Source organism: Nicotiana tomentosiformis, chromosome 6 (genome assembly GCF_000390325.3).
Source record: "Nicotiana tomentosiformis chromosome 6, ASM39032v3, whole genome shotgun sequence".
NCBI classification, from domain to species: domain Eukaryota; kingdom Viridiplantae; phylum Streptophyta; class Magnoliopsida; order Solanales; family Solanaceae; genus Nicotiana; species Nicotiana tomentosiformis.
In genome coordinates, this window is record NC_090817.1 from 46,433,592 (window position 1) to 46,460,513 (window position 26,922).

The 26,922-nt window shown below is 36.6% G+C and overlaps 1 protein-coding gene across 2 annotated transcripts; it reads right to left on the reverse strand.

Moving 5' to 3' along the window:
• Positions 1-13,402: 13,402 nt before the first annotated feature.
• On the reverse strand, positions 13,403-24,151 carry LOC104106780 (protein trichome birefringence-like 33). Of its 2 annotated transcripts, none has more exons than XM_070177323.1 (4): positions 22,945-24,151; positions 20,528-20,656; positions 19,110-19,318; positions 13,403-18,991 (listed from the first exon to the last, which is right to left on the reverse strand). In XM_070177323.1, exons 1-4 carry the CDS (start codon positions 23,038-23,040, stop codon positions 18,982-18,984), a joined length of 444 nt encoding a protein of 147 aa, XP_070033424.1. In that variant the 5' UTR covers positions 23,041-24,151; the 3' UTR covers positions 13,403-18,981. The 2 variants fall into 2 exon arrangements, with proteins under 2 accessions (XP_070033424.1, XP_070033423.1); XM_070177322.1 differs by having other exon boundaries at positions 19,110-19,321.
• Between the last annotated feature and the right edge of the window lie 2,771 nt (positions 24,152-26,922).

Genomic DNA, 26,922 nt, shown 5'->3' on the forward strand with positions numbered 1-26,922 from the left:
TTTTTGTTTTTGTTAGTAGCTTTTTTTATTTTAGTAGTTTTTATGTTTCTCATAGTAGTGTGGATAATAAGTATTTGATTTTCTTAATACCACGATTCGTTCCAAACATAATCTTTTGTGTGAACCGGGTGACTCTTTCCGAGGATGGATGGTGTGAAAGCTTTCTTAAGGGAATGAGTCCGTTTATTTTTGTGTTTAGGTAATAATAATAGTAGTAGTAATGAATAAAAGCCCTAATCAAGTCATTTTCTAAAAGAGTTATTCATCCTTCATTTGGCACCATTACACTTAACTGTGTGCTTATGATTTGAAATAAGATTTTTGAAAGAAAATAGCTCTAGTTAGTGACTTTGAGACTCTTGAGTTAACTTTGATAATAATTGAGTGGTTAATTGGACCATAGTGATCTTTAACTTGATTGTGATTGTGGTAGGCTTTAGACTCTATCCTCTTTTATGGTCTAGTTGCATGAGGGGTGAGGTGAGTTTTGTTGCTAGTCCAAGTATTTGTGTGAATGATCTAGAACTTGACCCAAATGTGCTTCAAGGCAAAATCCTAGGTTTGCTTGGTTTGGAAGATGATTGTAGGCTTTCCTTAGTCCGTTTAAGCTTTTGATTGCCACCCAATGCTTGTTATCCCTAGTCAACCCCTTTGAACCTTTAGCCTTTCTTTATTGGTAACCATGCTACAAGCCTTTACCCGTTTTGTTGTAATCCTCTCTTGGCACCTGGACCTTCCTTAACACTCTTATGAAATAAGTGGCTTAAGGCATAAGTTTGGTGGTAGAGTTGAGGAATTTGAAAGAGGTATCAAGGCACCAAAAAGAGAAAAGAAATGATCTCTATGAAAAGAAAAGGAAAGAAAAGAAAAGGAACAAAAAGAAAATGCCACAAAGAGAATAAAAAATAAGGTTGATGGAATCAAAAAGAGGCTACTATCTCTAGTATGAGCATAAATGGAGAAAAAGAATGAAATGAACAAGAAAGAGAGATGTCAAGTTTATCTAGCCCCCAATAAAAAAGAAATGCCTCTAAGAGTTGGTAAATATGAGCCAAGAAATGAAAAATGTGGAGTGCTTAAGGAAGTTTTAACCACTTATCCCATATGGTATCCTACCCCAATCCAAAAGCCTTCATTACAATCCGAAATAAGTCCTACTTGATTTTGAACTGAGTGAGATTACATTAATGGTGATCTACATAAGGGGCAAGCATATGGTACTTGAAACCTTACTTGTGACATTCTTTTGTGAGAGAAGAGTGAACCTTTTATTAATCTAAAGATTGAGTGCTAACTTTTGAAGTGAGCTTGGCAAATGGAAGGTAGAGGAGGAAGAGTTTGGAGTCCACCATGATCTACATAATAGAACAAGAGTCATTGATATTGATGAGTGAAGTCAATTCTTGAAGCTCAAGTGTCACATTAGCGTTATATGTGCATAATATGTGATTTGTCACCTTGTTGAAAATGCATGAGTATTGTGGGTAATTGTTGGTCCAACCTGAGTATGAATGTCTTACAATTGACTCTTTGAAATGACCTTTAACTTTGAGGAGGTGGAAACTAATCTATTTGCTTGAGGACAAGCAAAGACTTAAGTTTGGGGGAGTTGATAAGTATGGATTTTAACCACTTATTAGTACCTCCTTGCTTTAGTTTTTGTCCAAAAGTATTCATTTTTGTTCCCAAAACTAATAAAATTGTGCAAATTGCAAGCATGTTGGAGAATTGAACCTCAACGAAGAAATCTAACTCAAAAAGGAGTGTTCCGGCTCATAAGGCAAGAAGGAGTGCAGTAAGTTAAAAGTGCGGTCCGCAGAAGAAAGTGCAGACCGTAGAAATACCTCTGCGGCCACAGATCTGAGACCTGAAGCTCAGAGTATGTTTGGAAAAGTGTGAAATTCACACAATTTGTGTGGCCACAAAACATGGTCGCGCTGATAAGAATTTAAAAAGTTGAGAATGTGCAAAACGACCACATATGAAGCCTTGCCAAAAGTGCAGCCGCAGAAGGAAAAGTGTGGCCGCAGAAGCTGAAGTGTAGCTGTAGACTAAATTGTGCGGCTGCAGAAGTCCTCCACCTGCAGAGCTAAGAAAAGTGCAGACCGCACATGGAATTATGTGACCGCGGAACCTCTCGAAGGGCATTTTTGTTAGCGAATTTTGGGCCACTCTAAATAGACGGGAAATACTTTTTTAGGGAAAGTTTGGTACTATTGAGTGTTGTAGCCGTTAAACTTTACTATTTTGGGTAATTAGTGACTATTGTGGGTGAAGAAACATTAGATTTATCAATTTAATCTTGTTTTATGGCTTTAATTAGTTATTCTTCTTTGTTTTCTTCAATTTATATCTTAGAGTAGCTAGATTTTTTCTAGGGTTGTGACCCAACCCTAGTGTGTAAACCTTGTGGGTCAGTAATCTAATGCTTGTTTATGATTGGGTATTTATTATTTAGCCTTTTTCATGCATTATTTCTAGAATTAATGGTTGCAAACATTGATTCATGCCTATTTGACTTGGTTCTTACTTGAGAAAGAGGGACTTAGTCTAGAAAAATATGGCTAACAAGAAATTAGACTAGTTAAGGTTTTGGCTAGCCTAATTAAAGGGTTTGAAATAGAGATAGAATAAACCCAACTTGAGCTCATATCAACTATTTGAATTGATACCCAATTGGGCTTGAGAAAGCCAATTTGGGAAAAATCACTCTATAACCAACAAGTATTGAGTGGGTTTTAGAGTTGAGAGTTATAATACACCCCGGTCACTAAAACAAGCATTAACGTGATTTACCCATTAGACTAACACCTAGCTAAAGGTTACATCTCTAGGACTTTTACCCATTTGATAAAAATAACAAAAACAATTGCTCGTTTTCTAGTCTCTTCTCCTTAGTTGATAATTGCTAGTGTTAATTTTAGAAGTAGAAAATAAAATCCCTTGTTTGGAAGCACAATTGAGATACATCATTTACTCTCACTAAGTATATACCCTAACACCCATATTTAAATCCATGTGGAAATCGACCCTGACTCTTGTTGGGTACTATTCCTCCAATGACCATTTCCACTCACTATTGAGTGTGGATCACTAGGTTATGACCGTATCCGGTAGTATTTGACTTGCGTTATGTCTTGTTTGGATTATGTGAAATTATTATCCATATTTCAATTGATTCTATGACTACCCGATGATTGAAAATTATGATTTAGAAGCATACTTAAGGTTAAGACTTGTTGAATTGGGCAAAAAGGATTATTCTGCCATGTTGATATTTATTATTAAATCCGTAGTTTTACACTTGTCTTATTTGCTCCATGATTTGGTGGATATATGGCTTAATTTACTCATGTTAAATAATAGGATTAGACTTATGCATGTTGAAATAACTTATTGAGCCATTGTGATAAGTTGAATTACATAAGCCATAGCCATCTTTTAGCCATATAAACTTTTATCCACATCTTTATTGTTATGTCCAGTGCTTTTTTATTGAATTATTTCATACACATGTGCCAAAGTTAAGAGTTGGTTATTGTGAAAAGTTGAGAATTTTGACACTACATATACTATTAGCGGATATTGATTATTGGATAATGATCATTGATTGTAAAATGATCACGCTTGGATATGGATTCGTATGAAGTCATTACCCATGTTACTTTGGGCTCTACGAGCGTAGGCGCTCAGATTTGGTGCTTGGTTTGGACATATGGCATATGTCAGGCACAATGGATTTGTGTTGTGAGGTATTGACAACAGATCCTGAGTAGATGTTATGGAATGAATCCTGAGTGGATTTGATTTGTGTTGTGAGGTATTGGACTCAGTAGCTTTTATATAGTTGTTGATATTGATGGTAGGCTATAATCTCATGTTTTAGTCACTTATTACACTCCAACTTACTGCACATTAATTGAGTTTGAGCTTTAATCGCTAGTGTTTTGCACTAATTGTGTGTTTTATTCCTTGTAGGAGTGATTCTGAGATATGTAGATGTTATGGAATGAATTCAAGTAATTTGGAGTTTTGAAGTCTGAGTAAAAGCCCAAGGGAATAAGCCGGAATCGCGTTCGGGGTCGAGAACCACGTTGGGATAGTTAAAAAGCAAGAAAAATCCGTACTTAGAGAAAGTCCCGCAGCCGCGGCGCGTGGCGCACCGCGACTGCCCAATTTTCTTGAAGTCTATCAGAACAAGCTCTCTGAAGTTTCCCATAACCTCCCCGTGTGGCACATCACAATCCACTACAATTTCCCACAAGCTCTCTGAATTGTTGATTGAACTTAGTTAGGAGGATAATCGAGAGAGGTTCTCCTAAAGACCAATCTACTACAAATTCTTGCATATCTTCACGTGCTTAAAATTGGTTCATCTTGTGAGGTTGAGACTTAATCAAGAGAGTAGTTTCTACTAATCAATTGAACTAATAACCAAGTGAATTCGAGAGACTCACTTGAACATTAGAAGTAAATTATCTGGAGTTAAATCCCAAACATTTCTCTTGCACCTATCCTATCAACCCTATTTTCTCCCAATTGATAACTTCCTTTGCTCAATACTTGCGTTGATTGTCATTAGTCGATAATTTAGACTCTTAGGTAATTTTAGTTTAAATCACATAAATCTCTATTGTTGATCATCCTGGATAGTAATATAGATACAAAATACGATAATATTGTTTAACTCCAATCCATGTGGATACGATATTATAATTTACTATATTCGACTAGCGAGCATATTTTAATGCGTGTTTTGTGCTCGTCAAATTTTGGCGTTGTTGCCGGGGATTGGAAATCAATAGTGTTTGACATAGTTGTAGTGCTAATTCAGGAATTTTTATTTTTATTTTTATTTTTCCCTTTTTAAGCTTTGTGTTCTTTGACTGTGCGCAGGCTGCAGGTTAAGTTGGTGCATGATTCGATCCTCTGGGAAGGAAGTGCTACCTTATGAACCAGAAATCGAGAAACAACTGTGATAGTTGAGGAAGGAAAGAAATCTCCCCGAGAATACAGAGAAGGTTGGGCAATTCTCAACCAAGGATGTTATGGTGGGAAATGATGATAATGTTGATTTGGATGCACGAGAGGCAGCCCAACAAAGATAAAAAGTTGCATGAGATGCTGAAGAGACAACTCTTCGAAATGCTCAAATTGTCTATGAAGAAGAGAGAGTTCGGAGAATTGCTTAGAATCTTCCTTTGGGTGCAGACCAATTCGGAAATATAGCTCCCGGTGCTGGGAGACCACTTGGACATTATGCTAGACCGATCTACAACCAAGGCTTATCAAGTGTGAGACCATTTCCAGTTACAGCTAACAATTTTGAGCTGAAGCAAGGATTACTCCAAACTCTCCAAAATAGCTGCGTTTTCAGAGGAAAGATGAACGAAGATCCAAACAATCATCTAATGGACTTCGAGGAAATAATGAACACCTTTCAATATAATGGTGTGTCACAAGATGCAGTTTATCTAAGGGCACTCCCCTTCACACTTAAAGATGATGCAAAACACTAGCTTAGAAGCTTGCCCGAGGGATCGATTAGAACATGGGAGGAGATGACCAGAAGGTTTCTTGCTAAATATTTCTCTTCAGCTAAAACGGGCAAGTTTAGAAGGGAAATTCATAACTTCTGTCAGAATGAGACTGAAACTGTGTTTGAAGCTTGGGAGAGGTTTAAGGAGATAGTGCGAAAGTGTTAACATAGCGAAATTGAACTCTGGGTGTAACTCCAGGATATTTGGGATGGATTGACACCGGCCTCACGCAGAAGATTGAGCAATGCAGCTGGAGGTCCGTTGATGAAGAAGACTCCAGAGGAGATAGTCACAATTCTAGATGAGTTATCTGAAGATGCAAATCAGTGGCCTTCTGAAATTGCTGGAAAAAAAAAGATCAACTGGTGTTCACCAAGTTGACACTAACACTTATGTACAGGTACAACTTGATGCCATGGTAAAAGAAATAAGGAACCTGACCTTAGCTTCAATACAGAGTGAGAATCACGCAGCTTGTGATATATGTGGAATATGACACCCTACTCATGAGTGACAGGCCTCAACTGAGGAAGTAAATGCTGTGAGAAATTATAACTTCAATGCAATGGGTCAGAAGCACCTCAGTTTTTCATGCAGTTCACCTGGGAGTACTGCAAATGCATGGCAACAAAACAACTCCAGATTCCAGGGACAAGGAGCTCCAGGCTTCCAAAATCAGCAAAGGCAGTAGTTTCAACCTCAACAATCCAATCGGCCTGGGCTAGAAGATCTGATGAAGTCCTTTATTGTCAAGACATATGAGAGGTTAGATGTTCATGGTGCAGCTATCAAGGAACTTGGCACAAGGCTATGAAACTTGGAGAAACAAGTGGGACAAATTTCTACCATATTGTCTGAAAGGATCCCAGGTACTTTGCCAGATAATACTAAAAGAAACCCCAAGGAGACGGTAAATGTTGTAACTCTAAGAAGTGGACAAGTAGTGAAAGATCTCATTCCAGTCCAAAAAGAGGTGGTATCTGAAAAAGAAGTTGAGGAGCATCTGAAAAATGAAGTTGATAAGAAGAAGAAAGGCAAGAAGGGAACTGATAAAAAGAATAAGGAAGAGAATTCAAGAAGGGATGAATTTGAAGAGAGCGAGCATATGCCTGCTTTACCTTTTCCCCAAAAGCTTTATAGAGAGAAGCTGGACAAGCAATTTGAGAGATTTCTGGATATGCTGAAACAAGTGAATGTAAATTTGCCATTCACATAGGTGCTCTCCCAAATGCCAGCTTATGCAAAATTCTTGAAGGAAATCCTGACAAAGAAGAGAAAGATAGAAGAGACATCAGTAGTCAAGCTCCCAGAGCATTGCAGCGCAACCTTGCAAAACAAACTCCCACAAAAGTGTGGAGATCCAAGGAGTTTTACTATACCTTGCTCTTTAGGCACTCTTAATTTTGATAAGTCTTTTTGTAAGATTCTGGTGCCTCAATTAATTTAATGCCTTTGTCTATTTATAAAAAACTGGAGAATGAGCTTGGAGAGATAAGGTATGCACCAATATCTTTGCAGCTGGAAGACCAAACAACTATAATACCCGAGGGGATAGTGGAATATGTCTTAGTTCAGGTAGATAAGTTTGTATTTTCAGCAGACTTTATAATGGTTAAGATGGAGGAGAACAAGGAGATACCCCTAATATTAGGAAGACCATTCTTAGCAACGGGTAGAGCAATTTTAGATATACATGATAAAAGACTCATGCTTAGAGTGGGTGAAGAGAATGTGACATTCGAGATGAATGTAGAGACGGGGTGATACAGGAGAAGCCAGCTGCAAGTGTTGAGTGGAAGGTGAAGGGTTCAAAAGAGAAGGTTGCAGTGAAAGAAAAGTGTGGGGTGTACCCGAAGAAGGCTGAGAAAAAGCTGTCTGTATGGATATGTGCATTGGCTTGGGCGCGTGGAATGGAGCTCGACTTTGACTCAGACCCCGACTGAAAATTCAGGGAAGTTTCCTTTACCTTATGCTTTTTACTTGTGTGTCATGGGGACATGCCACAACTTAAAGTGTGGGGTGGGGAAAATTATATGTTGTATGTATATGTGTTAGTAAATTAGTTTTGTTATTTTAGTAGTTAGAGATAGAAAAATGAGAAAAACCATAAATATTTAAAAATTTTGACTTTTCCCGACGATGGATATCATTCGACGGGTTTCTTGAGGGATCAAGGGATCAAAGTTGAAAGGAAAAGACAAAAAGATTTTATTTTGTTAGGTAGTGTATTAATTCTCCCTTGGTTTTTCTTTGTGTCACGGTTCTTTTCCAAGGGTTTTGTTTGAACCGGGTGTAGTTAGTTTTTATTTTTGTTAGGTGTAGGAAACCTTGTGCTATGATTTGAATTGGAAGCAATATCTCTTGACTTGGTTATTCCTTGATAATAGTGAGTGCTTTAGTTGTGATGCTTAGGCTCAGTTTTTGACTCTTGCATAAGTACCTTAAATTGTACAATCTTAACTTTGCTTAACTGCTTTGACTAGAGTGTCTTGATAATCCAATCTGGAGTGAGTTATGTGCCATGTGTGTGTGAGGTTTTGTGTCTTCTGTGCATTGCATTTGATGTCTAGAACTTACCCCGTGTGTTTGCAAAGAGAAATAGTAGTGTTGTTCAGTCTTGGAAGTGATTTAGGCATTTCTTTGTTGAACCAGTTATATTCTTTGACCCACCTAATTGTTATGTATCTAAGTTAACTCCTTTGAGCATGTAATCTTGTTTCTTTGGCAACCACATTACAAGCCCTACCCATTTGTTTGAAATTACCATCTATTTGAACCATTTACCTCTCTTGAACACTTGAATTTGTTATGAACTTTGTAAAAGTTGAAGTGGGGGGTGGTTTGTTTGGCTTTTGAGTGGAACTAATGAAATAAGGAGAAAGGTGCAATATTTTGAAACATAAGAGCCACTTGAATTGAAAAAAAATGTTGTATGATTGTGCAAAATATTCCATGATAAGTGGTAACTCTTGATGTAATTGTGCTTAAAGAAGTGGGAGTTAATGTATAATGATGTTAAGGTGGATTATGGTTTGACATAAGTGTGAGGTTTTGAATGTTAAATTGTATGTATTAAAGTGCTTAGGGAGGTGTAGTCACTCTTATATCTAAATGTATCCTACCCGTCTCGCAGCCTACATTACAACCAGTTAAAGTCATACTTGATCCTTGGCTGAATGAGCTCGATTAGTTGAGTAGTACACTACGGGCAAGCCTATGGTTCATCTTTTATGACATATGAATGTTATTTCTGAGAGTGAGTGAATTCTTTCTATATTGAGTTCCTGATTGTTGTTAAATTTGATGATGTGTGGAACTACTCTCTATTATTGTGAGGGCACTTAATTCATGAAGGAAAGGTAATGTCGTTGACCTCTGTGTTAGAGTAAGTGAGCGGGTTATAAATAATGCGTGGTGCTTTTGAGTCAGATTTTGAGGTGAGGATGTTACCCTACTGTGCTTAGTCTATTTTAAATATTCTTGGTTTAATGAGTTAGGGAGTTGCTAAATAAGGTCGTGTCTATATAAAGTGTGGTTTGATTGCTCGAGGATGAGCAATGGTTTAAGTGTGGGGTGTTGATGGTAGGCTATAATCTCGTGTTTTAGTCGCTTATTACACTCAAATTTACTGCACTTTAATTGAGTTTAGATTTAGTCGCTAGTGTTTTGGACTAATTGTGTGTTTTATGCCTTGTAGGAGTGATTTCGAGCTATGTAGATGTTATGGAATGAATTTGAGTGATTTGGAGCTTTGAAGTATGAGTAAAAACCAAGTGAATAAGCCGGGATCGTGTTCGGGGGTCGAGAACCACGTCGGGATAGCTAAAAAGCAAGAAAATCCGTACTCAGAGAAAGTCCCACAACCGCGGTGCATGGCGCACCACGGCTGCCCAATTTTCCTGAAGTCTATTAGCACAAGCTCTCTGAAGTTTCCCATAACCGCCCCGCGTGGCGCGTCGCCCCATGCGGCGCGCCTGTGCAATGTTTACATAGTTATTATCCCAGTTCGCAGAGGAAAAGATGTTTTCATCTGGGCCCGACCCTACTTAGTATAAATACATATAAAAATATTATGCTATAGAATTTTGACACATCTAAGACCTAAGGAGGCTAGAGAGAAGGTGGAGAAGCGAAAGCACAAGGGATTCATCATTCAATCCTCACTCAAGACAAGAGTTTGGATCGTTTTATGATTTTCTTTATATTTTCCATGAATTACTCAATATCTATGGAGTAATTCTCTTTAGGGATTGATGGATTTGGTATATTAATATTTATTTATGGATATTAACTCTAGTTTTTATGCATTGAATCGTTTTGGGTGTTTTAATTATTGCATCTATATTCACATGTTCATGTAATCGAGAGAGGCATACTTGTGATATCTTTGCATTATCTTGCTGGTTGAATTTATTAATTCTTCTTAGTAATCTAAAGAGGCTAGTTGAATTGTTGATTAAACTTAGTTAGGAGGATAATCGAGAGAGGTTTTCCTAATGACCAATCCACTGCAAATTCTTGCATATCTTCACGTGCTTAAAATTGATTCATATTGTGAGGTTGAGACTTAATCGAGAGAAGAGTTTCTAATAACCAATTGAACTAATAACCAAGTGAATTCGAGAGACTCACTTGAACATTAGAAGTGAATTATCTAGAGTTAAATTCCAAACATTTGTCCTGCACCTATCCAATCAACCCTATCTTCTCCCGATTGATAACTTCCTTTGCTCAATACTAGCGTTGATTCTCATAAGTCGATAGTTTAGACTCTTAGTTAATTTTAGTTTAAATCACATAAATCTCCATTATTGATTATCCTGGATAACAATATAGATACAAACTACGATAATGTTGTTTAACTCCAATCCCTGTGGATACGATATTAGAATTTACTATATTTGACTAGCGAGCATATTTTAGTGTGTGTTTTGCGCTTGTCAGATATACATCATGCTTTTGTGCGAGCATTGAAGTATGTGATATTTGATTCGATCTCTTTATCCAAAAATCTTGTCTAAATTCTACATGTACGGTATTTCTGGTTTTCTTACCTATTTGATGATATGATGCCTTATTCTGTACCTTATGTATGTTTTCACGTGATTATTGGATTGTTAGTAAGTGTCGATGTCGACCCCTCACCGCTACTTCTTTGTGGCTAGACTTGATGCTTAGTGAATACTGTGGTTTTGTACTCATACTTGTCACGATCCAAAAATCCCACCAAGTCGTGATGGCACCTAACCCAACCCGCTAGGTAAGCCAAACTATATAAGTTACTACTACTAAGAGAAATCATCAATATTATAAATAAAACTACAAAATAATTCAATACAACTAGGCCAAGGACTGGTAATACAAGTCATGAGCCACTATGATTTTGACTTACAAAGCTAGTAAAAGAAACAAATACAACATTTGTTTGAACGTTTCATAAATAGAAATGAGATCCTATTCTACCATGAACAAATGGTAGCTCGAAACTGGGACACAACTACAACTTCAATGCCTGCCTTTGTCATTAGCAGCAGCTCAGCTCCAAGAATCTGCTCGCAAGGTGTAAAAGTATAGTATGAGTATAACTGACCCCATGTATTCAATAAGTATTCTAACTAACCTCTGAGAAGTAGTGACAATGTTTTAAATTAAAAAGATTCTCACTTTGTAGAACCTGTGCAGCTCAATAACATGTATAATACATAGAAACTATTCGAGAAAGACAACACGCAGAATAAAGAATATCAACAGTAAAGGTGCTCGACTGGGATAAGGTAATAAAAAAACTCTACCAATTAGACCTATTCAAGAAATACAACTTGCACCAACCACGCTCACAAAGAGGTATGTACCAGATAATATATGTGCTCAATACTCATACATGATTGTAAATATGTGCCCAACATGATCCGATTCCGTATCAAATGCCAAATAACACGTTCAAGAGAACCTTTCAAGAATCAGATGTATCAATGCACGATGGAAATTTTCTTATCAAGTCAATTCTATATGAAACCAACAACTCAACCAAAGATGAAATATTAACTCTATGTAGGTAAACCCTTCTTGATAACCAAATTATCGAATAATAACAGAGGCATAGATTAGCATGTTAGATGAAACACAACAACACATGTAGAAATGCATGGCGCATATAAAGAAGTCACATGCACAATCAAGAACGTCACTCTCGTACCAACACATAAGCATGAACAATAAAATCGTCCCCAGGCCATCACATAATATCTCCATAATGAAACCCTTATTTTGCCGCATGTGCACATAACAATGAAGTGCCTCCCTTATTTCGCCACAAGCTCCCACCCTTATTTCGTCAAAAGAACATCAACGGTGAAATGCCACCCTTATACTCCACATAAAATCAACAGTGAAATGCCACCCTTATACTCCACACAACATCAACAGTGAAATGCCACCCTTATACTCCACACATCAATGATCAACCCACAAGTGCCATAATAACAACAATGCAAGATAACAATTTATCATCAAGAGGCATATCCTCATAAAGCGCACAAGGACATGATATAAAAATGCGAATAAGGAATTGTCACGACCCCAAAAACCATAAATTTGTCGTGATGTCGCATAACTTACTTGCTAGGCAAGCCAACATAATAACCACAAAATGTAATAGCAAAAATGGCAAGGAAATAGTACAGGTCTAATGCCATTAACATGAAAACTGTGTCAAAATACAATAACTCCCCAGAACTGGTAATACAGTGTCATGACTCTAATCAAAACTACAAGTCTGGAATTTAGAGTAATTATATTGTCTGAATGGAAATAACAGTACAAAGGAAAAGAGACGCCAAGACTGTGGAGGATGCAACTCTACCTCGTCTCTCCAAAATGCTTACAGCAACACCTCACAACTAGCCACAACTCGGTCTGACACCTGGATCTGCATAATTAAGTGCAGAATGCAGTATGAGTACAATCAACCCTATATACTCAGCAAGTATCATAACAAGTACTTGCTATTCACCTGTACAGTTTAATAATCCAACAAGTACATAACAATAATGAACAAATCATAAATCATAGAAAGTACCATTGGTGCACATGATAACTTGGCCTACTCTGTTCAGTCAACAATTCAACATATAAAGATGATATGCAATAAATTAGGTAAATAATCAAGGAAATTACAAGTAAAGATGAAATGCAATAACCATATCACACTGGCCAGCTTTTCCTCAGAATTTCCATCACCATACCAAACCACTGATCAGTTTTTCTCAATAACCGTGTGTAAACCATCAAGAAAGAACATGAGAAGGTTGTTATACCCCATTTTAATACGGGTCAAATTAGAGTACAACTTATTGGAAAGACCGAAGTTTAATAAATTAAAGAGTCGCCACCTAATTATTTTAACGGTTAATTAGGACACCAATTTTAGCTAAATAATGCTTAAAGTAAACTTTGTTTTATGGTCTGCTTATAGGGAAGGTTGTAAAAGCACCCTATGTGATTGTATTAAAAAACGTTTGTCAATCGAACTAAAACAACACCTGTGTAGTAACGTTATGAAGAAAGAAATGAGCCCTTTCAGAATTGTATACATCCATAATTGAGAAAGAAAATTACTTTCATGCATTTAAAACTCAAACGAATAAACAGTTTGGACTTCACTTCTAGGAAAATGTTTAACCCCCACAGAGCCTTGACAAACCCAACAATTAAAATCGTTCTTCAAAGGTTAGGAGTTACGAAAATAGTTTTCATATATATACTTTAGAAATCATTCCGCTGGACTTAAAAGTCTTATGTTTAAGAAAGTTTAACACAAGGCCATTAGAAAATAATTTGATGAAAAGGTCTTGACGCTTCACTTTAAAAACTGATTCTAAGTTCTTATATTAAAGGCTACATTTATGTGATTAAGATAGTACCAAATCGATAATAAGAGTAAGGATTCTACATAATTAAACATACTATGCTAACACAAATTTTTAACATATAATCCCAGAAATTTGAGATAAACTCAAATCACACAAGTAAAGGTCGAATAGCATGAATGATAAAGGAGATGAAATGAAAGACGCCATAGGCGTCCCCAAGCGTTTCGCTGGTTTTTCTCGCTATCCGGTGCTTTAAGGAAGATGGTATGCGATGACTCCATGTGGTTGTGGTGCGTTGAGTCTCTATGAGACTCCACTGCGCGAGTCTCGAATTAAGACACCATTTGCTCCAAAGTGTACATGCAAAGAAAGGGAAAAATAAAGAATTAGCAAAATAACTTAAGAGTTTAATCAACATATGCAAGGATAAGAAGGATTGGAGAGTGGAGCTTGATTCTTAACAGTATATATTATATCAAGATTAAAATATGCAAAAGGTCATAGTTTCAAATTACTTTCTGAAATTCCAGCCATACTTCTTGTCATCAAACAAACACACAACAATCTGGACGAAATGCAAGAAATAATTGTTTCCAGCTATGTAGATTAGTAGCAAACTCTCAAGGGCATGACTGAAATATAAACTTCAGATGATAATCACACAGCAACATGGACACATTTCATCAAGACATAATTGTTAAATAAACAAAGTTATCCACACTTTCAAATCCATATACTAACCAACACAAAGAAATAGGGCACAAGATTTCTATAGCCATGATTCCTAAAGAATTTTTGGATAACTAATAGTAATAAGTCCATGACTTGTGCTATTATATCTCAAGTGAGGTGCGCTTACAAATATTCGAACCGAAACAGAATTTACGTTGAGGTGATTTCATAACATGGAAGAAAAGGAAAGAATATTTTAGTTAAAATGCCATATCACTCAAATAGCAATCAAGTTTCTATTTTCCATTCCAACTTTACTGGATCTAACATAGATTTCCCAAATATCCTTTCATGTAAAGAAGAGGTCCTAAACGGTGATTTCTATGTTTTATTTTCGACACATGAACTCATTATCTTACTGTTTAGTTAAGTTAGAACAAAAAGTAGACACCATATAAAGTGGATAGTATCAAAGACCAACTCAACCATTCAATGGATATGGAAATGGCAGGAACTCACCAAACAAATTATGAGCAGCTCACACAAGATTGAATGTATTATAGTAAAGTGGATCAGACCTCCAATGGGATGGATAAAGCTCAATACAGATGGAAGTCACAATTCAGTAGACTCTATTGGAGCAGGAGGAATTATAAGAGACAGCAACGGAAAAATTATGATGGCCTTTGCTAAATATCTAGGAATTGGCAGCAGTAATCTAGCTGAGGCAAAGGCAATAATCTATGGTTTACAATGGTGTATCTCACATAGATTCCAAAGCATTATCTTGGAAAGTGACTCTCTGATTATTGTAAACATGATAAAGGGAAAGAGCAACACTGCTTGGCAACTTCAAAATTCTATAGATGCTATTACTCAAATGCTATCTCAGACAACCAATATAGTTCAACATTGTTACAGAGAGGCGAATCAGGTTGCAGATGCGTTGGCAAAATGGAGTATAAAAGAACATGAGAGGCGATTTTATGATGTTAAGGATCTTCCTAAGCAGGCTGCTGGTGCATATTTTCTAGATATACAAGATACAGCCTCCATAAGGCACAAACAAAGAAGGAATATGCTTGTCTAATAACCTTTTTGGGAGTTTTGAACTGTTAATTTTTTTTCTCCCTGTATATGCTAGATTTGAAAAGCGGCAGGGGTTAGTCCTAACCTCTGTTTTGTTATGAAATAAAAGGCAGCGTCTCCTTAAGGCGCAAATTACAAAAAAAAAAAGGAACAAAAAGTAGACTAGAGTCAGACCTTTTTAAACATTATCACATTCCAACGAACATTGACGCATATCTAGCTCTATTACTTGGTCATTAAGGGTATCTTAAGGGCATGATACTAATATGAAGCGTGATAAAGATAAACGTTGTACTTATAGAGTACAGCAAGTAAACAGATCGCGTATGTCATTCATGGGCACTTAAGGTTTGTAATAAAGAAGTGACTTCATTTTTAAAACAAGGAAATTAAAATAAACCCCTATTGGCATGCTATTTAAGGCGTGAAAGACATAAAGTAAATCAAATCTTCATTTAACAATATGCATTTAAATAAACCTATTTTTAAACAACAACAACAACAACCCAGTAAAATCTCACTAATGGGGTATGGGGAGGGTAGTGTGTACGCAGACCTTACCCCTACCCCGAAGGAGTAGAGAGGTTGTTTTCGAAAGACCCTCGGCTCAAGAAAACAAAAAGACAAAGGACAAAAGGAGACAATATTAGTATCACCACAACAATCATAGTAAAAATAGGAACACCATGAAATGCAGAAGAAAGATGCAAAGCAAAAGCGATAGCTAGTAAATAGGACATGCACTGAAAAGCGAAGTAGTAAAACACAACATTGTCACTAGCTATCTTAGATAAAAGCCCTACCTAGCTAGTCCCACAATGGTACAAAGTAAGGCAAGACTCAACTACATCCTAACCTACAACTCTAATACTCAACCTCCACATCTTCCTATCAAGTGTCATGTTCTCGAAAATCTGGAGCCTCGTCATATCCTGTCTGATCACCTCTCCCCAATACTTCTTAGGCCGCCCTCTACCTCTTCTCGTGCCCCCCACAACCAGCCGCCCACATCTCCCTACCGGAGTATCTGGGCTTCTCCTTTGAACATGTCCGAACCATCTAAGCCTTGGGAAGGCTTCCCGCATCTTGTCATCAATGGGAGCCACGTGCACCTTCTCCCGAATAACATCATTTCTAATCTTATCTATCCTAGTGTGCCCACACATCCACCTCAACATCCTCATTTCTGCTACTTTCATCTTTTGGATATGTGAGTTTTTAACGGGCCAATATTCAGCCCCATACATCATGGCCGGTCTAACCACCGCTTTATAGAACTTACCTTTGAGTATTAGTGGCAGTCTCTTGTCACACAGGACTCCAGATGCTAACCTTCACTTCATCCATCCTACCCCAATACGGTGTGTGACATCCTCGTCGATCTCCCCTCCCCCTGGATAACCGAACCAAGGTACTTGAAGCTGCCTCTACTCGGGATGACCTATGATTCAAGCCTCACATCCACGCCCACTTCCCCCGGCTCAGCGCTGAACTTACACTCCAGGTATTCCGTCTTCGTCCTGCTCAGCTTGAAACCCTTAGACTCAAGAGCCTATCTCCAAACCTCCATCCTCTCGTTAACACCGGCTCGCGACTCATCAATCAGAACTATGTCATCGGCGAATAGCATGCACCATGGCACCTCCCCTTGAATATGGTGTGTTAACTCGTCGATCACCAGGGCGAATAAGAACGGACTGAGCGTAGAACCTTGGTGTAACCCCATTACAATCGGAAAATGCTCAGAGTCACCTCCTACTATCCTAACCCGAGTCTTAGCCCCATCATACATGTCCTCAATCGCCATAATGTAGGGAACCGACACACCTTTTGCCTCCAGGCATCTCCAGAGAACTTCTCTAGGAACCTTGTCATACACTTTCTCTAGGTCAATAAAGACCATGTGCAGGTCCTTTTTCCTCTCTCTGTAAAGTTCCACCAACCTCCTAACAAGGTGTATAGCTTCTGTAGTCGAACGACCCGACATGAACCCGAACTGGTTGTCAGATACAGACACTGTCATCCCCAGCCTCGCTTCAACCACTCTCTCCCACACTTTCATGGTTTGACTCAGTAATTTGATACCCCTATAATTGTTACAACTCTGGATAACACCTTTGTTCTTATACAATGGGACCACCGTACTCCACCTCCACTCATCCGACATCCTTTTCGCCTTAAAAATAACATTAAACAACCTAATCAACCACTCCAAACCTACTCTCTCCACACACTTCCAAAATTCTACCGGAATCTCGTCTGGCCCGGTCGCTCTGCCCCTACTCATCTTACGCATAGCTCCCACGACCTCCAAAATTACAACAAGTTGTTTGAAATCCTAAGCACGATGTTTAAGCAAAAAGGTCCTAAATTACAATGGCAAATAAATCTTTTGGAAGAAGACTAGCTCATGATCTTAAAATCATGACTTCTAACAGAGAAGTATGCAAAAGGAAATGGGTATTTTGCATGTGAACATTTTATCAAATATCAGACAGGCATGTTTCTAACAATAGAGACCAGAACATAATCTCCTTAAAGGATTTTTGCTAACAACTTTAGTCATAGAATCATTCCCTTAAACAAACATATAGTAGAGCCATTTTTATAGCACCAAACATAAAAAGCTTAACAGAACTAACAGCCTTCAAAGCAAACACGCACCAGGTATCGAACGTGCTCTAATTAAAATCAAAATGAGAGAGAGAGAGAGAGGAGAAGATACGGACGAGGCGGGTCTTCTGCAGAATTTACTTTTGCAGGGCATTTGCATCAATTTGGTAAAAATATTATCAATCAAAAAAAGTGAGGAAATTTTGATCAAAATGGTATGGAGAAGAGGAAAGGAAAGAGAGACGGGTGGGGTAAGGGGTCACAGTTTAGTGTTCGAACTAGTGGGGTGTTGCCCGTGCTAAGCACGGCCCAATAACCTTTTAGCGTAAATTCTTTTTGCAATTGTTTCCAATAGTACTCTAAATTGTCCAAGGAAAACCCATGTTCCTTTACCTGGTTTGGTATTTATGAGATCTCATTTTTGGTGATACTTTGTTCATTCCACGAAGGTTTGTTAATATATTATCAATTTCCAATGCTACGTAACAGTTCTGACAGTTGATATATTAAACCTCACACGAATTGCGATAGTTAAACATTATAGTTACACAATCAACTTTGGTGTCTAACAGAAACATCAACTTTGGTGTCCAAGGAATCATCCTTGTAATCTGTTAACATCTGTCAATCATAGATATAGAGTTGAACAGATACAAACTCGGACAAACACTTCCATCTTGGCGGTTAATGCTCTGTGACAATACAGATTACAAACTTAAAGCACAAATGTTTTACACTTGTTAAATTTCAGAATGTAGAGTAGAAATAATGATGAAAATGATTCACTTTTTGAAGTGTAACTAAGGAGGAAATGGAGAATAAAATACATTTGATGATATTGAAAGCTTTTAACATAACCAAAAAAGTTGTACTCTTATGATTTCCCGAGCCTTCCTCTTTTACCTGTCGTTACTTGTCCTTCAGGCTAGGAGCTTTTATTTGCCGATGGAGGTTGACTTCTTCCATGGCCACTGCCTTTTTTACTTGTTGTAGCTTTGTCAACATCCTTTTCTTGACCTATGCCGGAAGATCTAGCTCGCTCGCTAGATTGTTCTTCATAGTTGTCACTCTCCTCATCACTATTTACCTCTTCATCTTCAGAGTCATATGATGTATCTTTTTTCTTCCTCTTATTTGAATTTGCAGGTACCTAAGCAGACTCTTCTTTGGAAGCCTTTTGAGAAATTGCAGATTCACTAAGAGGTTCTGCGTCAATTGCAGCAAAGATGAATTTGCAAAAAATCCGTCATACATAAAAGTTCAACTTATATATATATATATATATATATATATATATATATATATATATATATAAGAATTTTACCTCGGGACAGAGCAACTATAAGGTTGCCATCTCCAATGCTGATAGTCTTTATTTGGCTTGCCATGTTCTTGGCAAGTCAACTGTGGCATTACGTACGGACGTTCTGATTCATCATACAAAGGTCGAATCTCGTCCCAAAACCATCTCCCACTGAACACATCACATCTTTTCTCTGTCTCTCTAATGGCAAATGGTAACTTATCCTTGTTCTTCTACCAACACAGTTCAAATTATACAAGTCAAAAAAGTGATGAGTTCAACTGAACCTTTTGCTTTCAACTTAAACTATGTTACATATGCATAAACAAAATTGTGCTTTTGTCTTGGACAAACGTGCTTGATAAATTCTTCCAAAAAATAAATAAATAGATAGATAGATGGATAAATAAATAAAAGAGAAAGAAAAAGTGAAAGTTAATTGGAATTACACCATCTTGAATAATAACCAAATCATAATCAAAAGCCTTTGAAGAAGTTCCAACAGGCATAAAAAGGAAGTAAAAAGCTGCACAAAGTACTCATCCCATTTTGCTAGTCAAAGATAACATAACTATGAAATAATTTGGTGAACTTTACTAAACTTTTCTGTCCCTAACATCATATGCAAAAGGAAAAATCAACATTCTTTTGATATTCATACCTCTTAGTTTTCTAACAAAATTCTAGATAGCACTATAACTAGTTGAACTTATTTGAGAAGATTTTCATAATGAGGAGGTTGTTTACTATCCTTAGCACTGCAAAGAAACTCTAATAAATTTAAAAAAAAGTAAATGCCAAACAGTAGAACAAAAGTGAAGTTCTTGATAAACAGCAAGAATGCGTCATACCTATATTTTATCAGCACAAACACTTAGATTTTCGTCGTGCCATGAATTGTATTTTACATAGAAAACTTTGGAGATATGAGGTTAAGCAAGAATCGACTTGACAAAGAGAATTTTCAGCAAGCACCAAGTTTTTTAATCACATCAACATCAACAAGTAAATGAACTTCATCGAGAAGAGAAGCACATAAAGAATTGGAAAGCAATTAGGGAATAAGTGACTCCATTATCTATATAATGTAAATGCACTTGCACCTTGAGGTCCAAAATCTATATCAAGTATTCTACCAATGTATACCATAGAGTAGTATGAATCAAGTAAATCTATAATGCAATTTCTTAAGGTCATGAAATGATACTTTTTTGTAGTCTAAATTCAGATTAGTTACCATTAAAATTACTTTCTAATGGGTTTTTCGGAAAGAGCTATCAATTTTGAATAGTTTTTGTAGATAAGCAGTATGACTAACTATACAGTGAAAAATTTAAGGGAGGTTGCATAACTTAGCTATTTAGGCGGTAGCTGATGATGATGCAGTTGCTTTTGAAAGGTGTTGAAACAAGTTAAAACTTTTAGTGCCAATAAGTTACCTCCATTGAGCTACAGTAACTTGCAGGAGATTTAAGCGATTGAGCGTCGCCATTCTTCGCAAGTAAATGGCGATGATATTGTCTAAGTGATGTTGTAATTTCCCGTCCTAGACTACTGGTGCTTGTTGGCTGCCACCAAATAAAAGAAAGATCAACAATCGGGTTATAGCTTCTGGAAGTATGTCAAGGTAAAAAGCCGTTCGCAGAAATGAAACAAATAAACATACTCTTGACTTTTCAACCAAGTTGACGGAGAGGTAATTTCATTGTAATGATTTTCACTTATGTAAAAAGTTTTCTCATGTAAAGCATTCTCAAGATTAGCACAACAACCTACACAATTGAGTTGGAGAAACAATACTCTCTATTAAGCAATTCTATGTGGCAACAAGCAATTATAGTAAAGGCATTCTAACATATATGTTCTGTTTGTGAACTGCCTTAGGAATCCACCTTTACTAGGTAATTCAATTTTCTCATCCGGTGTCGGAATAACATGCATTCTAGAGTTTTATTGTTTAAAACTTATCAAGTGCATAAGATATAAATCCCCTGTATTACCACTAAGCCACAAATGAAGATATAATAAGGGATAAAAATTCAGTACTGAAATAAGGATTGCTTAAGGAAACGGATAACTGTGTAAACTTTTGATGTTCTACCAACAAGAAACTTAGAAACAATTAGTAATCAAAAGCATAACAAGATCTAATAGTGGTCAAGATGGCATTGTAAAGTACTCAAAGGAGGGCTAAAATATAGAAAATACCAACAGTGGTGTGAATGACACAACAGAAAGTTCAGAAAGTAAAAAGTATTGTATTGACAGTATAAAGATAGATGAATATAGTACCGACCTATAAGAAATCCGAATATTTATTGGTAACATACTAGTCATCACTCAAGAAAATCTGAATATATCACAATATGCAAACACTGGAGAACATAGGTAAAATAGTATTCATTTAAATACAGAGTAATGGTAAACAAAACTTTAATCTTTTTAATGGGGAAATACAGAGGTAGAGTTTTATTTCAATCGATGTCTAAAATAATTACAAATGCTAACTCTAGTTCTTTACTTTCCCAAGATCGAATGGTAGTATCCAGTTCAGTTGGTGTGTAAAATAAATGCGGATGCTTAATTCGATAGTAATGCCTAAAAATTTTAATTTCAAATTAAAAAAGTAGCAGCAAATATTGATTCATTCTAACATATAAAAAAACCAGTAAGTGCCAAATTTACTTTGCTATAACGCATTAAAATTAATTGGTGAGATGAATTTCAAGGATTAGCTTTATGCACCAAGCCACTCGACTAATTGAATGATTCACATATGCAGGCCAGGAAAGAATAAAACTTAATGGGAAAAACGTTAATCACATGCACGCAAATAATGTACATATCAAAGAGAAAAGTAGAGTAAGTCGTGGAAAATCAAAATGAAAGTGAAATAGATTACATTAAAGAAACTCTAAAAGTCATTAAGGAGCAAGGAAGTACTTCACACAATTTTGGTCTTTTAAGTTATCCTCATTGTCTAAGCCATTAGTTTCAACCTTTCTTTTTCAGACAAACTCTCAGGAACTTGCAGTACATGCCTTCGCCATCGTACACCAGGGAAAATAAAGGAATTACAGAAAATTACAAAAAGGGATAGTAAAAAAAACAGTCAGAGAATCAAAAACAAAATAAAATTCAAGCAACCTAATTGGAAGCAGTTCGAGAGCAATTGATATATAAGAAGAAAATCATTGTTGTATGGCCTATTTGGTAAACCTGTGTATAGCAATTTAACTTAAGGACATGCGGAAGAAACCAAAAGGACTAAATAAAAAGAAGAATCAAATCATTGTCCAATTGAAAATTAGGGACTAAAAAAAGTGCATGGCAGCCCTTACTCAATTAGATACTATTAAACTTTCTTTTTTTCCCCCAACAAAAAGTCCTTCTTCCATATAATAATCAGAGATAAATTAAAATAATTTGTACAGTAAGGAACAAAATCTAAAAATCAAAACCAAGAAGGATCAAAGTTCTAGATTTCGAAGTGATAAAAGATTAATATTGGTACCGGTAATACTTTTCTCTTTCTTCTTTGTTTATGAGCGGGACTTTGAAGTGTTTGAATTAGTCATATGTTGATTTATACTTTTTTACACGAAATCCCTTACTCAAAATTTAATCAAAGAATGAAATCAGAGAATACAAAAGGCAGGAGGGTGCAAAAGAAATCTAATACAATAGGATTCATTGAATAATTTTGTTAAACACCTAGAGAACAAAATCTACAAATACATAACATATTATCAACGACCGAAATAAATCATCAATACAAGAAGTGTAAGATGAGAAAAAGAATACACAGCAAAAAATAACAATAAATAGAGCAGAGGAGTGAGAGAAGAATACCCACCAGAAAATAACAATGGACAGAGCGGAGAAGTGAAAGAGCAGAGGTATGAAGAGAAAAGGTGTTTGCAGGAGTGTTGGGTTTGGTAAGAGAAATCATACGGTGACTCCACGTGATGGGCTGAAAATTGGGATTTTTTATCCTTGAATGGCCAGACAGACATGTTGACCATGAGCTGCCTATTTATCCTCACTTATAATATAAGAATAGATTTGAAGAGAAAATTCATTATTTAATTAAATGTATGAATCCATATAAATCAGGTATATTTTATTACTTTGGGTAGTATAGAAGTGGGGATAATACATAATTACCCATTGAAGTTGTAGCTAATTGCCAGTTGCACCCTTGTATTTTACAAGGGTCCTATGACCCCTTATATGCATTCAAAGTACCAAAAGTTCCACCTTTTAAGCTGACGTGGCATAGAGAGTGATATACACTCTCTTGAGGAGAGTGAGAGACAAAAAACACAGGTTAAAATTTTAATTCCGTCACATTTTTCTAAAATGTATTTTTCTACTTTTTTTATTATAGTTTTTCTTTTCCTTTTACTTCTTCCCTCTTCTTCTTCACTTACTCCTCGCCTGAAACAATGGACACAGAACACACATTCATAAAAATTCAAAGATGCTTATTATTGATTCAAAAATGCTTATTATTGATTCAAAGATGCCTCATATTCGATTTGCTAGCAGATCTAATAAAAAAATAACCAATCAAAAAATTCAACAAAGATTAAGAGAAATGATAACATGAAGTTTCATTGAAAAGACTGAATTATCCTTTGATTTTGTACAACAACAAGAAATTTCATCAGATTTTAAACCAACGAAAGTTTCCCAATATAGAACCCAAACAATACACTGAAGTGGGGAGAGAAAGGAATCTGGCCGGAAAAATATTCAGCAATGAAAGAGATGTTTGGCGATTGAAATATATAACTCCATTCCCTGTCATCCTCCTTAAAATGTGACTAGATTTTTTAGAGTTTATAAAATCTTCCTTAAGATCCATAAAGTTTCCATAAGGTTCGTTTTTTTTTCAGCAGCGCCATAGTCGATCAATCAAGATAAAAAATTCCATGCATTTTGCAACGCCTTTGTTCCAGTCCGTGTGACGACGTTGAGATAAAATTTTTGTTCTCGTAAGATGTTCACGGAAGGAGAAGGGGTTGGGGGAAGTGGGTGTTCGGGGAAGAAGAGAATACGTGGGGGAAGTGGGGTGGGAGTAATATAAAAAATAATTTTATCTTTTATTCTTTTTAGCATGTTGACACGTGGCAGCGCGTGTCTATCACCTATTGCCCCTGTAGTGGTCTTTATCTTGAAAGGAGGTAAATGATACATCCAAAATAAGAATTGGGGGTAGCAAATTACAAGGGTGCAACTGGCAAATAATTACAACCCCAATGGGTAGTTATGTATTATCCCGATAGAAGTATATAGAAAAAGATCAAGGTTGTTGGATCAAAACTGATCGGATGGCTAGGATTAATTCATGTACACATGGACCAAAGGCAAATCAGATTTAGGCTCTATAGTTGGGCTAAGTCAGTTGGAAGATTTGGACTTCTCTTGTGGGTAGGAATGACCAACAATGGGCTAGTTCTCAAGGTCTTGGACATTTTTCCTTCTTCCTTTTGTTTACTTGGATTTCTAACTTAGACCAAAATAATAATAATAATTATAATATTAATAACAATAACAATAATAAAATAATAATAATAATAATAATATTAAATAACTTCGAGAAAGACCATGATATTATAAATATACGAAAATAAATACAATTATAATTGTAATAATAATAATGCACAAAAATAATAATAATTATAACATAATTAAAATAGTGACGATAATAATGATAAGTAAAAGTAATAGTTTAATTAAAATATAACATTAACTAGTTGTCAATAGTAATAGAATAAACTAACAACTATTATGGCCTTAGGGGTTCAAAGAAATATTTGAAAGAAAGGAGGGACAAAATTGGACGTCAACAAGGGTGACCCTGGGGATGGATCCATATCCACACGCTGCATGGACAACTCATGTACTAATAATATCAATCGCACGGATAACTGACGTGCTACGCGGATAATTCACGTGCCAATCATCTCAATATCTGGATCCGCACAGACAACTCACGTGATGTACAGACAACTCACGTGCCAATAATCACAATCCGCCCGGCGTGGACACAGGTTACCAGTCAAGATCATATCACACAGAAAGTATATATACAAGAATACATGTACATGATCAATGAATATCAAGTTTCACACTCCTGGACTGGTATAAATAATATGCTAAGGTGTATGCATGTGCAAAGTATGCTATCATAGGCTAAAATCGGCAATTCCATCACGAAAATAGCAATTATCAAGTTCAAATAGGAGATTAACCTCTATGTAGCCTTGAATATGGGCCAAATAGATCACAACATGGTTACAAATATGAAAAACATCACAACATAAACCTTAACAATTAATTCAAGGCATATTATAGCCTAAACACTACCTCGAGAATGGATAAATACCCCGTGCACGCACATGGGATCAACTCCACACATATGCGCCACTCATAGCACGTAGCTATGATAAATAACTCAGGCAACTAGTGACTCAACTAAGTTTAGGTAAGATAATTACTCAATCAAGCCAAATCAGTACTCTAAGAAGTCCTTCCCGCGGAAATAAACCTCCGTACAGCTCAAATCTAACCAAAATAATTTAAAATCATCAAATAAAGCCATAGGAAACAAATCCAAAGGATAAAGCTAAGATATTCAACCAAAATCATAAAGTTAACCCAAAAAGTAAACCCAGGTCCACACTTCGGAACCCGATCAAACTCATAAATTTTGAACACCCATTCCGATACGAGTTCAAATACATGTGTTTCATCCAATTCCAATCACAAATCAACCCTCAAATCATCAAAATCTCACTCTCCAATAACATAGTCTAAAATCCTCAAATCCACCTTTAATTCATAAATATTTTGTGTAATAATCAATGGGTAATCAACTACTAACACAAAAATTAAGTAGATATCACTTACCCCTTCAATTGTGATGAAAAGCACTCCAAAAATCGCCCTTAACCGAGCTCCACAACTCTCAAAATGAGAAACATAATCAAACCCTTAGACTATAAAAACCTGTCCAGCAAAACCGCACATGCGGCTCACTTAGTCGCACCTGCGATGCTATTTTTGCAGAAAAACCATCGCAGATGCAAAGCCGCATTTGCGGACTCAAAGCCGCATTTGCGGCTCCGTTTCTGTGGAAGCCCCTTCGCTCATGTGATTGCGCACCTGTGCTCAACAGTCTGCACCTGTGGACCCAACCCTTCCAGCCCACCTTCACATCTATAACCAGCAGCCCACCTGGCCTCTTCTGCAGCCTCGCACCTACGGCCAATTCATCGTAGGTGCGAAAGCACCAGGACTCCGAAACTTCATCAACTTTTCCAAGTCCAAAAATGATCCGTCATCAATCCGAAACACACTCGAGGCCCCCGGGACCCCGTCCAAATACACCAACTAATCCCAAAAAATAACACGGACCTACTCGAGGCCTTAAATCACACCAAACAACGTCAAAACCATGAATCGCACTTCCATTCAAGCCTAAGGAACTAATCAAAATTTCCAAATTCAAAACTTACGCAGAACAAGCCTAAACAACTTCGAATGACCTCAAATTTTGTATCCAAGTCCCAAATGACATAATGGACCTATTCCAACTCCCGAAATAACAATTCGAACCCTATATCAACAAAGTCAACTCTTGGTCAAACCTATCAACCTTCAACTTTCCAACTTTCGCCAAAAAGTACCAAACCAACCTACAGACCTCCAAATCCAAATACGGACATACACCTAAGTCCAAAATCACCATACAGAGCTATTGGAACCATCAAAACTCCATTCTGGAGTTGTCTACAAAAATGTCAAACTCCAATCAACTCTTTCA

What these genes read in the sequence shown, in the direction of transcription:
- LOC104106780 (XM_070177322.1), bottom strand. Translation starts at nt 23,040, where the DNA reads ATGATTTCTCTTACCAAACCCAACACTCCTGCAAACACCTTTTCTCTT. An exon ending in CTGTCCATTGTTATTTTCTG is followed by an intron (nt 20,657 to 22,944) that starts GTGGGTATTCTT and finishes ATTTGGTGGCAG; the next exon opens with CCAACAAGCACCAGTAGTCT. An exon ending in GTTACTGTAGCTCAATGGAG is followed by an intron (nt 19,322 to 20,527) that starts GTAACTTATTGG and finishes CTGTGTTGGTAG; the next exon opens with AAGAACAAGGATAAGTTACC.